The sequence below is a fragment of the Misgurnus anguillicaudatus genome, chromosome 21 (assembly GCF_027580225.2).
Source record: "Misgurnus anguillicaudatus chromosome 21, ASM2758022v2, whole genome shotgun sequence".
Classification (NCBI taxonomy): Eukaryota; Metazoa; Chordata; class Actinopteri; order Cypriniformes; family Cobitidae; genus Misgurnus; species Misgurnus anguillicaudatus.
In genome coordinates this window covers 996,212-1,013,875 of record NC_073357.2, presented here as the reverse complement: position 1 = coordinate 1,013,875, position 17,664 = coordinate 996,212, and the positions used below count along the sequence as shown (strand labels likewise).

The window sequence follows — 17,664 nt, the reverse complement described above, 5'->3', positions numbered from 1 at the left end:
CCACTTGTAATTTTAGCCTGATGATACAACAGTTTCTGCCCGCATCTCAGCATACCTGAGTGACATCTCACTCTGGATGAAGGATCATCATCTCCAGCTGAACCTCGCAAAGATGGAACTGCTTGTCATATCATCTGACCCTAAGATTCATCACAATATTTTCATTCAACTAGGATCCTCGACCATTACACCTTTCACACTGCAAAAAAATACTTTCCTGGTATTTTTGTCTTGTCTTCAGCACAAACATCAAAAAATTCCCAAATCAAGATTTTAATCTTGATGAGCAAAATGCCCTAAGAAAATTGTAGTTTGTAGACAAAAACTATACAATTTAAGTGAATTTGTGACCAAAACAAGCAAAAATATCTGCAAATGGGGCGAGAAAATTTTGCTAATTTCAAGATTTGTTTTCTTACCCCACTGGCAGATATTCTTGCTTGTTTTTGGCACAAATTCACTTAAATTGTATATTTTTCTTTAAAAACTAGACTTATTTTCTGCCATTAATTTTCTGCATCTTAATTTAAGAATTTTTAGATAATAATACTGGAAACAAGACAAAATACAAGGTAAGAAAGTCATTTTTTTGCAGTGCAGAAAAAACAGAAACCTGGGAGTGGTCATTAATGATCAGCATAGCTTCCCGGATCATGTTGCCAGCACCACCCACTCTTGTAGATTCTTCCAAAGAAAATGAGACTTTTCCTATCGGAGCATGCTACACAAATCCTAGTCCAGGCTCTTGACCTGTCCAGACTGTACTATTGCAATGCATTACTGGCCAGACTCAAAGCCAGCACAACCAAACCCACACAACTGATTCAGAATGCTACGGCAAGTGTTCTTCAATGAGCCAAAGAGGGCACACATCCCTCCTCTCGTTGTCAGGTGTCCTATAGCAGCTCGCATCAAATTCAAAGCTCTGCTCCTGGCCTTTAAAACCACCACTGGGTCAGTACCCCATTTCCTTCACTTGTCGAAACAGTTTACTCGCAAGACACTCACTTAACATTAAACTTTGATTATGTGAGTATTTGGCAAATGCGAGTGTCTCTTTTATCATAAACCCTTTAGATGCATCTGCAGCAGGCATTTATTTTGACAAGACACGTGATGCACATAGATTCACTCAACATGCAGAACACATATTTTGAAATGCCGAACCACACACACGAAGGGCTACATGTTGTGACGAGAACTCACCAGCCGCCACTGTTAACCCATTGCCAGTAATGGCTACCTCCGTAGAGTAAAATGAGTTTTACATGTAGAGGTTTTCTAAAGTGATCAACATATTTAATGTGTTTCTAATGACAGATTTAGGAGAATCTAGGAGAAAGCAATGACAACATATAAAGGCATACAAATTCTCATTGTCTGAGTACCTCTCCAACAAATGCAGAGATTTGTGTACTTAAATGTCCAGGTAAACATGTATGTTCAGGAAACTCATAAATATTCATGTATGACTCACTGGAGCAAAATATATCTGGGCTGCGTTCAGCCTTGACAAAACATTTTTTAAACAGAAACAGTGATGCGAGTCTGATGAAATCGTTTTAAATCTGTGTTTAAAACTGTAAAATACTGTCACTACCCTAACTGTCCAGAATGAAAGACTACATTAAAACTTGGACCCATTGTGCGAGTTGTCTCTTAAGTACAGTTGCAGCTGATGGACTGCAGTTCTGACACCGCCAAACAAAAGAAAATGTATCTCAAACTGCGTTTCACACTGGTGCACACCGTTTCCAGGAAACATGACGTTCTACCCAGAAACCATAACGTTGCGCACCAGTTCAAACCTCAATGTGCCCGTGAGAATATTGTAATGCTGCTGGCATTGTGTAACACGGTTAAACACATATCAATCATTTACATGTACCTGTATCAGATTTTTACTCACTTACCTAAAAGTACAAAGAGAAGTCCAGACATCCACATCTTACTGTTGAAGAGATGAACAATGTCCTAATACACATTTGAGATATAAATGATTATACCACAGGGCTGTTAAATGCTTTATTTTGATGGTTTATGCTTAAATTATGATGATCATATTTGATGATCATATAGCTCATTTACAGTTATACATTTGGCAGAAGCTTATAATCAAAGCAAAATACAGTTCAAAAATATACATTTTGTTTGTATGTGAAATGAGTCAAAATAGATGTGAACTCTTTCAATAGTGTTGAGCCGTGAGAGAAACTTCTTGATCCAATGATAAAAAGAATATTTAAATTTGAGACAAATCCTATATACACTAAAGGTCATAAAATATAATAAATCAAACCTATGTTATATAAGTTGTATAATATAATAGCCATAGTTACATTTGTGTCATTTTAAAAGATACACAATTGTCACTGGGGTGGTACCTTAAGGTTCTGTTTTGTACCTGTACATGTTTACTAAACATAATACAATGTTGTACCTTTGGGTACCTTACTGCAACTTAAGGATTTACTGTGTACCTTTTTAAGTTGTTTTGTAAATTTAACTGGTAAAAAGAGTTCCTTAAGGTACAAAATAGGTCCTCAGGGTATAATAGGTCCCGTACACACTGCTTATTAATTCGGTTGTCAGTTCACCTTTTAATGCTTAATCCTGTTCTGTACACACACAATTCAGTAATTTACAGGACTGACAACTGCATTCTACAACCAAATTAACTCCCGCAAAATGCAGGTAGTGACAACCGCATTTACAGAAACTCCGCATAGTGTATACATAACTAGTAGTTAATGAAGTGTTTAAATATGCATCATGGACATGACAGGAATCTCTTCTGAAAAAATAAATACCTAGAAGGGAAAAAAGTCTTCTGTATTCACGTTGCAGAAAATGACAGAGGCACAAGTGTTTGTTGACTAGTGTTGCCAGATCTTGCCAGAGAAAAACAGCGAACAAGACAAATCCAAAAATAAACCAAAATAAATCCCAATGCTTTACCTCAAAGATCAAAATATCGGGTCCGGCGCCTTTACACTTTATTAACACCGAAATCTGGATTTCTTTAAATGCGATTGTCACTACCAAAAGTTTGTAGTGTGTATGAGGTCATATACTTTCCCAAAAGGTACACACATAAAGGAACTGAACCTTTGAGGGTCCCACCCTCTTTATTACGGTAAAGTGAATTCTTGGGTTGCTGAAATTATTGATGATAATCTTATAAAGGACATCAGACTGCAGGTGTTTATATATCAACTATTAAAACAGAAGAACTCAATAGTGATATGAATCATTTAAATAAATCACATTATGACATTTTACTGAATTTACAGCTCTATTAGCTAAATCAAACATACCTTGATTATTTGTATATTTCCTGTTTTCTTCTTTACTCTTCTTGTTGTGTTGTTCATCTGTGACCAGAGGTAAATATCTCTCTCCTTTTATCTATCCCATTTTAAATTCATGTAAAACAGAACTAATGATACTCATTTGTAAAGCAAAACCTGACAGTGATTACCAGCTTACAAACTCTTTCCTTTGCTTCTATAGACAAAGAGTAATGATGGTGTTGTTATAACCAAATCAATCAGAATGGTTCACTGTCTGAAGGTTAAATTCCTTCTTCCTGTACTGTACCTCAGTTAATAGATAGATCATTGAGCAGCAGAAAGGTCATGGGGTTAATTTCCAGTAAGTTTTATAGTTCAATAAGATGTAACACAGAGGCTTATGCAAAGATACAACACAAGCAGAAGCTTCACTACTATTTTAAATCTCGTGATTGCCTTAGAATGGCAAATAAAAAATTGATGTCACCAAACACAATTTCAATATTACATTATTTTACTTATAAACACAGCATATCTGTATTAATGGTGTAAATTGCAAGGTTAAAAGTGAAGTATGATACAAATAAGATAAACATACTGTACATCCAAAAGCATTAGTAGAATCTTCATTAAAAATAAAGGGCTAAATCTTTGCTTCCCGTGTGTAACACACTGCTTAGAGACACGATGGGTTGAAGATCCAAAGGCAGTTTTATTTAAAGGATAATCTGCAATCATAAAACCAGTAGAAAAGGCAAGAGGTCATCCACAGTAAAGTTGTCCAAAAACAAAGCCACAGAACACTCCAAACATACGGACATGTATCTTAAAAGGGACATCAAACACCCGCTGATAATCGCAGCATTATCAACAACACGACTTTGCAATCAATGACTAAAAACAAATGGTATAAACAGGCTGACTGATGAGGCTTAACAAGAAACAGGTGAATGTAATCTAAGCTAATGACTCCAGCAATGGATTGTGGGATTTGTAGTGCCCAATGCTCCAGGAGTGTCCTCTGGTGGAATAACAGGGCACTCCAGCTGGCAGATGTAACAACATATAGTTTAGTAATGTGCTACAGCTTAGTAATATCTCTCAATATACACTCACCGGCCACTTTATTAGGTGCACCTGTCCAACTGCGCGTTAATGCAAATTTCTAATCAGCCAATCACATGGCAGCAACTCAATGCATTTAGGCATGGAGACATGGTCAAGACGATCTGCTGCAGTTCAAACCGAGCATCAGAATGGGGAAGAAAGGTGACTTTGAGCGTGGCATGGTTGTTGGTGCCAGACGAACTGGTCTGAGTATTTCAGAAACTGCTGATCTACTGGCATTTTCACGCACAACGTCTCTAGGGTTTACAGAGAATGGTCCAAAAAAAGAGAAAATATCCAGTGAGTGGCAGTTCTGTGGGCGCAAATGCCTTGTTGATGCCAGAGGTCAGAGAAGAATGGCCAGCCTTGTTCGAGCTGATAGAAAGGCAACAGTAACTCAAATCATATTTTAATGTATGTTTTTTTAAATATTGTATGTATATATTTATATCAATTTTATTACTGTGAATGTTGTGAATTGTTAACTGTTATGTGATTGTATGGCAAGACCAAAGATCAATTTTCAGCTTTGGCTGAACAATAAAGTACTACTACTACTACTACTAACCACTCGTTACAACCGAGATATACAGAAGAAGATCTCTGAAAACACAACACGTCGAACCTTGAGGCGGATGGGCTACAGCAGCAGAAGACCACACCGGGTGCCACTACTGACAGCAAAGAATAGGAAACTGAGGCGACAATTCGCACAAGCTCAACAAAATTGGACAATTGAAGATTGGAAAAATGTTGCCGGTCTGAAGAGACTTGATTTCTGCTGCAACATTCAGATGGTAGAGTCAGAATTTGGCGTTAACAACATGAAAGAATGGATCCATTCTGCCTTGTATCAATGGTTCAAGCTGCTGGTGGTGGTGTAATGGTGTGGGGGATATTTTATTGGCACACTTTGGGTCCATTAGTACCAATTGAGCATTGTGTATTGTTTCTGACCATGTTCATCCCTTTATGACCACAGTGTACTCATCCTCTGATGGCTACTTCCAGGAGGATAACGCGCCATGTCATAAAGCGCAAATCATCTCAGACTGGTTTCTTGAACATGACAATGGGTTCACTGAAGTAAAATGGCCTCCACAATCACCAGATCTCAACCCAATAGCATCTTTTGGATGTGGTGGACCGGGAGCTTCGTGCCCTGGATGTGCAGCCGACAAATCTGCAGCAACTGCGTGATGTTATCATTTCAATATAGACCAAAATCTCTGAGGAATGTTTCCAGTACCTTGTTGAATCTGTGCCATGATTAAGGCAGTTCTGAAGGCAAAAGGGGGTCCAACCCAGTACTAGTAAGGTGTACCTAATAAAGTGGCCGGTGAGTGTATCTCTCAGAGACATAGCAAAACTGAAAGTATCCATAACTGTGTTAACAAGAATGACACTTTATAAAAACTTCCAGTATGTACTGAAATATAAACAAATATTTCACTGTGAAATAACAGAAGTACTGTAATTTGTATTTAAAGATTTAGAAAATTTGACTGACCAAACTACCTGCTGTTTTTTTACAAAGCTAGTCAACATTAATGGGCCAGTTGTTCACAAAGGTAAGCTGATCAGACTTTGGTGATCGGATTGGATCAAATCTTGAAAATGGGTTGTTCAAAAGTGAAAGAAGGAATCTGAAATCAGAATCCAATCCTAGTTTTAATCTGGATCAAACCTTCAGTTTGTGTTGTTCAAAACTTGTCAGTAGGATTTGGATAACTTTGATTAAAAAAAAATGGATTATCCTGATCCCAACAGGGGTCAGGGATTAGGATTTAAATGTGGATTCCAGGAGGGAAATGTAGAAAAACTTTAAAATTGGTCAAAAAATACATCTGTTTAATTTAGTAAATATATTTTTATTTATATTTTGCACTTGACTTGTGAAACCGTTGTAACAATGATAAAGTAGATATGATAGACATAGGCTACCAATTAAGCTATTCAGTAAAGTAAAAATAATGAAATCTGAAGAAATAATCCCCTAAACAGATTTCAATAACAAACAAAAAAATATATATTCAATTAATCATCGTATATTAATTTCAAAGAAACAATCATCAGAGATGAGCCTGTCAAAAACAATGTCTAACAATTGCATCCCTTACTATACGTCCACTCAGTCCCTCATTCTGATAGAATGGCAGAGGTTGGTCTGGTTCTTCAAACGGCTCAGGTGCATCATAAACATCATCACAGAGAGGGACATTGCGCCTGGTAGCGATGTTGTGCAGGACGATACACCCTAGTATTATGTTGCATGCTCCCTGTGGTTCCACTCGCAAGTAGTTAAGGCATGCAAAGCGTCTCTTCAGAAATCCATTTAAACGCTCAATTGCACATCTTGTTTTGCAATGAGCAGTGTTGAAGCGTGCCTGCGCTGGTGTGGTTGCTGCAAGAAAAGGAGTCATCAGCCATGGTAGGAGTGGATAGGCACTGTCTCCTAATATTATGCCATCCGTTCGGTTGGTTTCGAGCTCTCTGTGTAAAGTACTCTCTCTCTCTCAGGATACGTGCATCATGAACAGATCCAGGCCATTTCACGACACAGTTTGTGATGATGAGGTCAGCATCGGCCACAAGTTGGATGTTGATGCTGCGCCTGCCCTTTCGGTTGATGTACTCCCAATCCCTCTCATGAGGTGCTTGGTTATGCACATGAGTGCAGTCAATAACCCCAAAAGTATTGGGCATGTTCCCCAGAGTAAAAACTTGTGCTTGGTCTGGTGCAATCTGGACATCCTTTGGAAGTGATACAAACTGATTGACCAGGCTGGCCAAAGCAATTGACACAGCTTTCACTACATCACTCACAGTTGATTTGTCCACTCCTATATTGTCACCAACTACTTGGTAGAAAGTCCCAGATGCATAAAAGCGCAGACCAATGAGGACCTGTTGTTCCACAGACAGACTGTGACTTCTTTGGGTTCTCCGTTGAAGTTTTGGCCTGACAAGGTCTGCAATGTACTTAATATCAGCATTCCCAAAGCGAAAGTGAGCATATAGTTCTTCAGTGGTGTACTGCTCCAGTGGTTGTGCACGCTCAACATACACCCTTTGACGTTATCCTCTTCCACCAAAACGGTGGTAGCGATGGACAATTCCTGCCATGTCAGTGCCTCTCTCTAAGTCCTCTGAGAAAGTCCTCTGGGGTCTGGCCAGAAGAGGACCTTGGAGCATGTGAAATTTAGATGGAAGAAGGGCCAGAACAACAAAGGACCTTGCTGAAGCCAAAAACCCCCAAACAGGCAACAAACCCTTTAAGAAAGGTAAATACACCGATGTGGTTCTGGACATTACTGGAGGTGAGAACTCTAAAGCTCTGCGCAGGATTCAAGGTGTTGTAGGGGATGGTGGGCCTACGATTGTAGAGGAAAGTGAGCCAGTTCCTCCTAATGCAGAGGAAACATTCATTCTGGATCTCAGCCCTATTTTGGAAATACAACCTGAACCCTTACTTATAGAGCCAGCAGTCACAGGAGCTCAGAAAAGACCCTTGAACCGTCCTTTGCCAAAAAATAATGATGATGCCTATGAATTAGTTCTAAAACGAGAGACTGAAAGAGCAGAAGCACAGATACTCCTGGCAGAGGAACAAATCAAGCTGACCAAACTGCAGCAAACCAAAGCAAAACTGCAGATCCGCCTCCTTAAAGCAGAGCTTGGAAATGTCAATGTCAATGTCAATGTCAATGTCAATTTATTTATATAGCACTACTAAACACAACACCAGTTGACCAGTGTGCTTTACATAGATACAACAATAAAAAATACATTAAAACACAATACCTACAATACATTACATCCCTTAGGCGTATGCCAAATCAAAAAGATAGGTTTTTAACCTAGATTTAAAAACCGACAAGGATGGAGCAGATCTAATAGTAAAAGGTAACGCATTCCACAATCTTGGCCCCGCATTTGAAAACGCGCGATCACCCCTACTTTTCAACTTCGATTTCGGTGTAAATAATAATTTCTGGTTAGAAGACCGTAGAGACATGGGTGGAGAGTGTTCTTTCAATAGATCCGAAAGATAAGTAGTGGCAAACCCATTTAAAGATTTAAAAACCAAAAGAAGAATTTTAAAATCTACACGATATCGTACAGGCAGCCAGTGTAACTGACGTAACACTGGAGTAATATGGTCCCGTTTTCTAGTACCTGTTAGGAGTCTTGCTGCCGCATTTTGAACAATTTGTAGCCGGGATAAAGCTGATTGGCTGATCCCGTAGTACAGTGAGTTGCAATAGTCGAGCCTTGTTGTCAAAAATGCATGTATTAATCTTTCGAAATTTTTAAAAGATAAAATTGGTTTTACTCTGGCTAAAAGACGAAGCTGAAAAAAGCAGGATTTGACCACTGAACTTATCTGCTTGTCGAATTTCAGGCCATCGTCAAAAACAACACCCAAATTCTTAACCCAAGTCTTCGCAGGTAGGGTTAAATTACCTAGGGTTATTTGAGTTGGTGAATTTGATGAGCCAAAAACTATAATTTCGGTTTTATTTTCATTAAAATTAAGAAAATTTAGAGCTAACCAAGCTTTCACATCAGATATACACGCCTTAATTTTTTCCAGTCCATTACAGTTTGGTTTTAGGGGTAAATAAACTTGAGTGTCGTCTGCATAGCAGTGAAACGACAACCCGTGTTTCCTGAGAATAGACCCTAATGGAAGCATGTATAATGTAAAAAGAATTGGAGCTAAAATGGATCCTTGCGGAACACCACAGGACAGAGAAGCAGCCTTCGATAAATGTTCCCCAATGTTAACACTAAACGTCCTGTTTGACAAATAAGACCTAAACCATTCTAAGGCAGGACCTTTAATACCTACCCAATGCTCCAAACGGGCAAGAAGAATAGAATGATCTACTGTATCGAAGGCTGCACTCAGATCTAATAATAATAATACAGTAGGAACCCCAGAATCGGCAGCTATTAACACATCGTTTAAAACTTTCAGAAGTGCAGTCTCTGTCGAGTGATATTTTTTAAAACCAGATTGAAAACACTCAAATATCTTATTGTCATCTAAAAAACTCTGCAATTGTTTCAAAACTATCTTCTCTAAAATCTTCGAGATAAAAGGCAAATTTGAAACAGGTCTAAAATTGTCCATATCATTTAAATCTAGGTTGGGTTTCTTTAACAGCGGCCTAACTACAGCATGTTTCAATGCGTCTGGTACCACACAGGTATCCAGACATCGATTTATAATAATTAACAAGTAAGGCCCTAAAGTCTCCATTGCTTTTTTCAACAACAGGGGCGGGATGGCATCCATAGAGGAGCCCGACGGCTTTAATTGGCTCACTATATTCTGCAGATGAGAAAGAGAGACTGGTTCAAATTTCTTCAGCTCCGCCGAACAAGCAACCAAGGTCGATGGATCAAAAGACGGACAACAGATCCCCATTCTAATGTCATTAATCTTATTCACAAAGAATATCAGAAAGTCATCACACAGGGTCCTTGATACATTAGAATACTCATAAACAGGTGGATTAATAACAGAATTAAAAACAGTAAAAAGTGTTCTTGGTCTGTGGTAATTGTTTGTAATAAGTTTTGTAAAGTAGTCAGATCTTGCTGCTCTCAAGGCCTTTTGGTAGTTTAACAACGAATCACTTAACATTTCAAAAGAAACATGAAGCTTATCCTTCTTCCATCTGCGCTCCGCTTTCCTGCAAGACTGTCTCAAGGAACGTATATTAGCGTCAACCCACGGGTCGACTCTCGGTTTAGATTTTAAGGTCTTCACTGGAGCTACTGCATTTAAAACATCCACACATTTAGAATTAAACTCATACAGAAGCTTCTCTGCACTTAATGCATACTGGTTTGAATTCATAGTGTGCATAGTATCACAGAAGGCAGATGAAAAAATTGTACAAGTATCTGAATTAATTAATCGCGATTTACGTACTTGTCTTTTGGGTTTCAAGGCACTTGAAGTTGTGGGAATTGAAAATAAAACACATTTATGATCTGAAAACCCATTTTCCACTATCTCCAGAGCAGACAAAGAGATACCATATGATAACACAAGATCTAGTGTATGACCACCCTGATGGGTAGGAACATTAACATGCTGATCTAAGTCAAAAACATTTATCAAGGTAATAAACTCTTTAGCTAAGGAGTCTGTTGGACAACACACATGCACATTAAAATCTCCTAAAAGTAACAATTTATCGTATTTTGGTACAAATTGACCCAAAAAATCTGCAAATTCATTTAAAAAATCTGCATTGTGTTTAGGAGGGCGATATATCAGAGCAATCAACAATGGACTACTCAGTTCAAATTCAAATAATTGCAACTCAAAACTTCTATAGTCATTTTGTACTATTTGGTGATATGAGAAAATATCTTTAAAAATAGAGAGCAATCCGCCACCCCTGCCAATCATCCGAGGCGAATTTAAAAACAAACAGTTTGAAGGCAAAAGTTCCGACAGAGGGCTTAAATCCCCAACGGTAAGCCAGGTTTCCGTAATAAATAAGCAGTCCAGTTCACGCGAAGTAAAATAGTCATTTATGCTGGTCTCTCCTCAAATAAAAAACTCCCTGAACATTCTTTATTTTGTTAACTATTGGACATTTAGCCATTTTATTTGTCTAAGACGTTTTTAAAATATCCACAATGTATTTGTTAATGTATACTTGTTTTTTTATTTTTTGTGACTATGAGGGAGTAAGATTTGGGAGTATAAGTTAATTTGTAGTGGCTAATATGTGTCCATCTAGGCAATTTATGTCCGCTCTCTGGAGGCATTTTATACGCATCCTGAACCTGATTTTGCGCTCTTCGTACTTCTTAAGTCAAACCAATACAATATTCCAAAGGGAATCTGACATTAAATGTACATCTGTTTCTGCAAGGTCTGGAGTTCCTGGCAGTGACATTGGTTAACCTGTGATCATTTCAAAAGGACTAAGCCCAGTTTCTTTGTTAGCTGATGAACGGATATTACAAAGAACTAATGCCTCCACCCATGTTAGCCCTGTTGGTTCCATTCTTTGCCAGTCTGGATTTTAAAGTTTGATTGTTTGGTGGTACAAAATAAAACGTAGCGCTTTTCTAAGCGGATTTAAAAGAGGAACTATATTTTATGGCGTAATAGTACTTTTTGGAGTACTTCGACTCGTCTGAAAAGTCCGGTCCCCTTCTCCCTCTCATAATGGGAGAGGGAGGGTGTTCCTGCGCCGAGTCGAAGTACTCCCAAAAGTGCTATTACGCCATAAAATATAGTTCCTCTTTTAAATCCGCTTAGAAAAGCGCTACGTTTTATTTTGTACCACCAAACTTGCTTGTATAACTACTCGTCTTAAATAGGAAAAACGTTGATGTGTTTGGTCACTTTATCTCTAAATGGTACCATTGAATGAATGGGGCTAAGCTAAATGCTGTCGAGGCGTCGCGGCGCGCTCCGTCGCTTGCGTGCGCGCGCGCAGATGATGGAGGGATGTATCAACAATTCTTAGTTAGGGTAATAACATATTTTAATATTGAAAATGAGTAGACTATTCCTTTAAAAGTACAAATTACAAATCTGACATCATTAAACAAAGTAGAAAAATTTATTATAAAACATGAGACATTACATTGAAATATTACCTAAACAGGCATTAGGCCAACAAAAACAGTGACAATAGTTCTTTGCAACAAAAAAGGCACACCTGGTCAAAGAAAATCAATTAAAATACTACCTTAATGAAGACAAAACAGCATTAAGATTTCTTGATCTTCTGGATATTGTTCACAGATGCCTGATATCAAGGAAAACAACATAACACAGGCACACTGTACAAAATTACTGTGCATGAATCAGCAAGTCATTCTTTAGAGCCAGCACCCTTGACTTAAGTTTGCCATCATCAAGACCTAAAATATTTTTCTGAATAAACTCAAATGTGTTGTTGGCCATCTCTTTTGGATATGAAAGATCCAACACATAGATTAAGCCAAACATCAAAAGGAAAGTATCAGAGTCTCTGCAGGTTTGTTATGACAACTTCTTTCTCAAGGATTATCGAAATCTTTTCTGGATTGTACTGAAGAGCAATGTCTGGGAGTTCTCGGACAACTGCCAAAAGGGCAACTGATGAATCAACATCTGGCTCTTCTGAATCATCTTCAATCTGGATGTAAAAAGTGTTGAAACACAAATGCTATCTTGTGATCAAATGTTGAAATTTAATCCTATATGCATAATAAGTGACTTACCGTGCATGTTTTAAAGAATTTTGAGGTGTCTTCTCTCAGATACACAGGAAGTGCACAGAGCACTGTTGTTCGGCGTGTGTACACGTCATGTTGATCTTTAAAGTTCACATTAAAAACAATGTTAAAAGTGGAACATACATGTTTTGGCCAGCACTAAACCAGACAATGCTAACTTGACACGGAATGAATGCCAAAAAGTTGATCAAGGCATTCACAAAACAAGTGACCACAATAAGAGCACTGGCTCTTAAAGGGATACATCACTCAAAATTAAAAATTGTCATAATTTACTCACCTTTAAGTTGTTCCAAATCTGTATAATTGTCTTTGTTCTGAAGAACACAAAGAGGCTGTTTACATTTGGTATTAAGATGTGTTTTCGTCAATCGGATCACAAGTGGAAGACGCTAAAGACAGGCGTAAACGGTGTTCAAAACTTTTTGAGCTCGTCCACTTTCGATCACTTTCAGAGTTGCAAAACCCCTTTCGATCAGACTGCTTTTGTAGTGTAAACACACATGTGGTTGAATGTGTCCAAACAGCCACACGAGACCGCCTTCTATCTGCCCATTTATGTAAGCATAAATTGCCCAAGGTTTTTCATTTGAATTGCACAACAATAACAATATTCAGTATATAGAATTAAGTTAGATATATATAAACCAATTTTTTTATTTTACACTGTTTAAAATAACACTAAATTGTTACAGTTTGGTATGACAAAAATTCTTGGCTTAAAAAAAAAATTCTACTATTTGTGCGCGTTGAGCAGAGGTGCGCTTTCCCGTAGAGTTTTGCTCATGAAGTAGCCTATATGTGCCCTCGCGAGGATGCGCGCATATATTATTCTGCGTACATACTCGCACATCTCACGCTTGCGCATGCTTAATCCGTACCTTAGATTTGCTTCTGAATAAACGTAACATACTTTCCCACACCTTGTGGCCAGTAGGGGGCTCCCCAAGCCCGCGAGGCCCCATGCAATTGCGTGGTTTGCGTGGTGGGTAAACACGCCACTGAGTCCCAGTCAAGTCTCAAGTATTTTATTTTTGGTCAAGTCAAGTCACAAGTCACAAAAATAGCGACTCAAGTCGACTCAAGTCCAAGTCACCAAGTCACAAGTCCCCATGTCTGCTGCATATACACGGCATAATTGAATATCCTTTCACAACAAAAGATAACTTTTTTTTAAAAAATTGTGAATTTTAACAGGCAGTGGCAATGCTAAAAATATATAGGTCTAATTCAAATGAAATAACATTTAACTTCAAATTTATAAAACTTACATCAGTGAGGCAAGTTTCATTAACAATTTTTTAATGTTAATCTAATGAGATTATATTTACAAGAACGTTATTGTCTTACCTTAGAAACTAGAACTGCAGGAAAAATGTGGACTCGACAGGCCTGTTAGGTTCCGACGGCTTTTATACACCGAAACATCGAAGAAAACTACACATTTTTCTAAAAGAAAACAGATCGAACATGCATTTTCATCAAATAATCTTCAGCTTACTTTACATAGGGCATATAGAAAAATACACGACTAAAAAAACAAAGGCCTAACAATAACATACAGCATACATGTGCAGTGCAACACTTAATATCCTTCTAATATTCCAAAAAGTTGCATAAGATATCATTATCACTCTTTTAAAAAATATGATTTTCAACAAGCAGTGACAATCCTAAAAACATATAATGCAGATGAAATAACCTTTAACTTGATTTACGTAAATATTTAGGGTCAATGGGGCAATTTTCATTTAAACAATGTTACCGACTCTTTTTTTCACGTTCCCTAAACTCTTTAACTTCAGTGTAGTTGTAAATACTCAAAAGAATATGTACTGTTAACTTAAATCTATGATAGATGTTGAATAAACTCAAAAATAATAGTTAGCTAAACTTTTTGGCACATTTTGAGTAACAGGTAATTTCCATTTTAAGTTAGTTATACTGTTTGGGTTTACAGTGCAGTACAGTGGGTACCCTGATCAGAATCAATAGTGTGTGGCATTCCCCATCTGAGAATGATGTCTCGAACCACCACCCTAGCCGTAAAGGCAGCAGTGCCTTTCTTTGTGGGGAAAGCTTCCACCCAATGAGAAAATGTATCAGTTATAACTAAAACATCTTATGAAGTAATACTGCAATTCACAAAATGGCCCTGATGGTGCGGGTGTTTGCTTACAAATCATGGAATTGGGGGTGCCGGATTGTGTTTTTGACAAGTTACGCATCCGCGAACAATTTCTTCTGCATGTTTCCTAAAACCTCTCGACCCCCAAATTGCATTAAAATGCAAACACATTTGAAAAATGCCTAAGTGTCTGATGCTGCATATCTGTGTGGCCAATAAGGAATTAAGGCTTTTGGAGCTACGAATCGGTGTTGAAATCTCCAAATATTGTCATCTGCCAATTTGCAACCATTTTTAATCCATTCCCATTTCTCGGGAGCATTGATTTTGCATTGCAGCTATGTCTGTGAGCTGTGGGTCACCCATAGATGACATGTTTGAGTAGTAGGAGTTTCTGCCGTTTTTGCGACGGCAACCGTAGCTGCCTGGTCAGCGAGGGTATTCCCTTTAACCTCACTAGAATCTCCCTTCAGGTGGGCTATTTCCTTTAGCACCGCAACCTGCAGAAGCCCTGAGAAAACCTCTCTGCTGCCAACCTGGTCGAAAATCGTGCACAGCACCACTGGCACAACGAGAGTCAGAGTAAATTATAGCATTTTTTGTGTTACTAGCCAATCACAAGCTTTATGAACATAATTAATTCAGCTTGCTGAGCTGACGTTCCCGGTGATAGGGCCCCAAAAGCTCAAACTTCTGTGTCTGTAGTTTTTGTCCTACCTGCCTTGTGTTCCCCTTTGTCCACAAAAGCTGAACCATCAGTGTATAAAATCAAATCGGGATTTTGAAGTTGCAAATTGTCTAAGTGTTCATCAAAACTTAATGTTTGTACTATCTCTACACAGTCATGGCCGTTTGGAATTGCTTCAGACGGAGCAAGTAATGTAGCTGGATTTGATGGAGTGGCTTCTTCAATGTAATTCGAGCAGCTTTCCCTAGAGATAATAAAGCATAAACAGAGTGTGGGCAGCAAATGGTTATCTTTTGGCTAAGCACTATGGGTGATATGCATTGCAAGGCCAAATACACTTCCTGAACTGCTCGAAAACACGGCCCCCAGCTTTGTGAAACAATGTCAAGTTGCTGTGAATAATACCCTACAGGTTTATTTTGACCTCCCCCAAACATGTCATGTAACCCTTTTGTTTGTTTACATGCAATGTAAAAGACTTTCTGTAATCAATCATGCCAAGTGCAAGAGCTTTGCATAAGGCATGTAAGAATTCCTCAAAAACCATTTTAGCTTCAGGAGTCCAGTTAATTGGGTTAATTTGGGCTTTTGGATTAACTTTTAACAAATTGTTTAAGGGTTGTGATTTTTCTACATACCCTTCAATCCAATAACGACTGTAATTACATAAACCCAAAAAAGATCTCCGCTCTTTTAGTTTGAGGAATTGGATGTCTGTTAACTGCCTCTCAGCGACTAGGTGTTATTCGCGTTTTACCCTGCAATACACTCTGACCCAAATAGACTACTTCTGCCTGGCAGAGTTGAGCTTGTTTTAGGTTTGTTCCTTGACCTTTACTGTACAGGAAATCAAACAGCTGCCTGACATATCCCTCATGTTCAGTTTTTTCTTCTGAACAAATCAAAATATCATCAATATACTGAATGATAACTGATGTTAAATCAAAATCTTTCAAATGTCTTTTCAAAGATTGCTGATAGATAGTAGAAGAGTTGTAAAGAACTTGAATTGTAAATGAAAACCATGATTGAATTTATTTTGCAATTGGTACAGACCAAAATCCATTAGCCATATCAATCACTGTAAACCATTTGTGTTCTGGTTTGATCAAGCTGAAAATTGTTGATGGGCCAGCCACAAGAGGGCTTATCTTATCAATGTAGGCAAGGCAAGGCAAGGCAAGTTTATTTGTAAAGCACATTTCATACACAGAGGTCATTCAAAGTGCTTTACATAGAAATGAGGAAACAATATATAAAAGAGAAAAAAGAAAATGTAAAAATAAGAGATACACGATAAAATCACAATAAAAACAATGATACATGCAAATTTAGAATAACAATTAAAGAAAGTAAATGTGATTTTAATAAAAACTGTTTAAAATGTTAAAAAGAATAAAACAGGAGTTAAAGTGACTTGAGTTAAAAGTGCAGTCAGTGTGAAGCAGCACAGTGCTCATTCATTAAATGCAGAGTTAAACAGATGTGTTTTTAATCTAGATTTAAAAGTGTTTACTGTTGAAGCACATCTGATCTCTTCTGGAAGCTGATTCCAGCTAGAGGTGGCATAATAACTAAATGCTGACGCACCATGTTTTGAGTAAACCCTTGATATTTCTAACTGACCTGATTCTAATGATCTGAGTAATCTGTTCAGTTAGCATATCTGTCATGTATTTGGGTCCTAAGCCTTGAAGTGATTTATAAACGAGTAACAATACCTTAAAATCTATTCTAAATGTAACAGGAAGCCAGTGTAAGGACCTGAGGATTGGAGTAATGTGCTCAGATTTTTTGGTTCTTGTCAGAATTCTGGCAGCAGTGTTTTGTATGAGCTGCAGCTGTCTAATGTTTTTTTGGGGCATCCCAGTAAGAAGTCCATTGCGGTAATCCACCCTGCTGGTGATGAAAGCATGAACAAGTTCTCTAAGTCCTGTCTTGAGACAAAACAGCTAATTCTGGCAATATTTCTGAGATAGTAGTAAGCTGATTTGCTTATCGCTTTTACGTGACTACTGAAATTAAGGTCAGACCCCAAAACCACACCAAGACTCCTGACTCTATTCTGTGTCTTTAGACCCCCAGAGTCAAGGCACGCGTTAACCCCGAGAGCCCCATCCCTATTTCCAAATACAATGACTTCAGTTTTGTCTTTGTTTAACTGGAGGAAGTTTTGACGCATC

At 38.0% G+C, this 17,664-nt stretch overlaps 1 protein-coding gene and 1 long non-coding RNA gene across 3 annotated transcripts in view; both read right to left on the bottom strand.

Annotated features, from left to right (window-relative positions):
* Positions 1-2,095, bottom strand: part of LOC141353259 (fucolectin-1-like) — a 40,075-nt gene extending 37,980 nt beyond the window's left edge. Inside the window, exon 1 of the mRNA XM_073859731.1 lies at positions 1,914-2,095. Within this exon, the coding sequence (XP_073715832.1) occupies positions 1,914-1,947 (34 nt within the window). The 5' untranslated portion in view covers positions 1,948-2,095. The remainder of the gene's footprint in view (positions 1-1,913) is intronic.
* A 9,862-nt stretch (positions 2,096-11,957) lies between these two features.
* Positions 11,958-17,120, bottom strand: LOC141353012 (uncharacterized). Of its 2 annotated transcripts, XR_012360060.1 has the most exons (4): positions 14,016-17,120; positions 12,946-12,982; positions 12,651-12,745; positions 11,961-12,565 (listed from the first exon to the last, which is right to left on the bottom strand). It is a non-coding gene; the product is annotated as an uncharacterized lncRNA (long non-coding RNA). The 2 variants fall into 2 exon arrangements; XR_012360059.1 differs by having other exon boundaries at positions 11,958-12,565; positions 12,651-12,982.
* Positions 17,121-17,664: the final 544 nt, after the last annotated feature.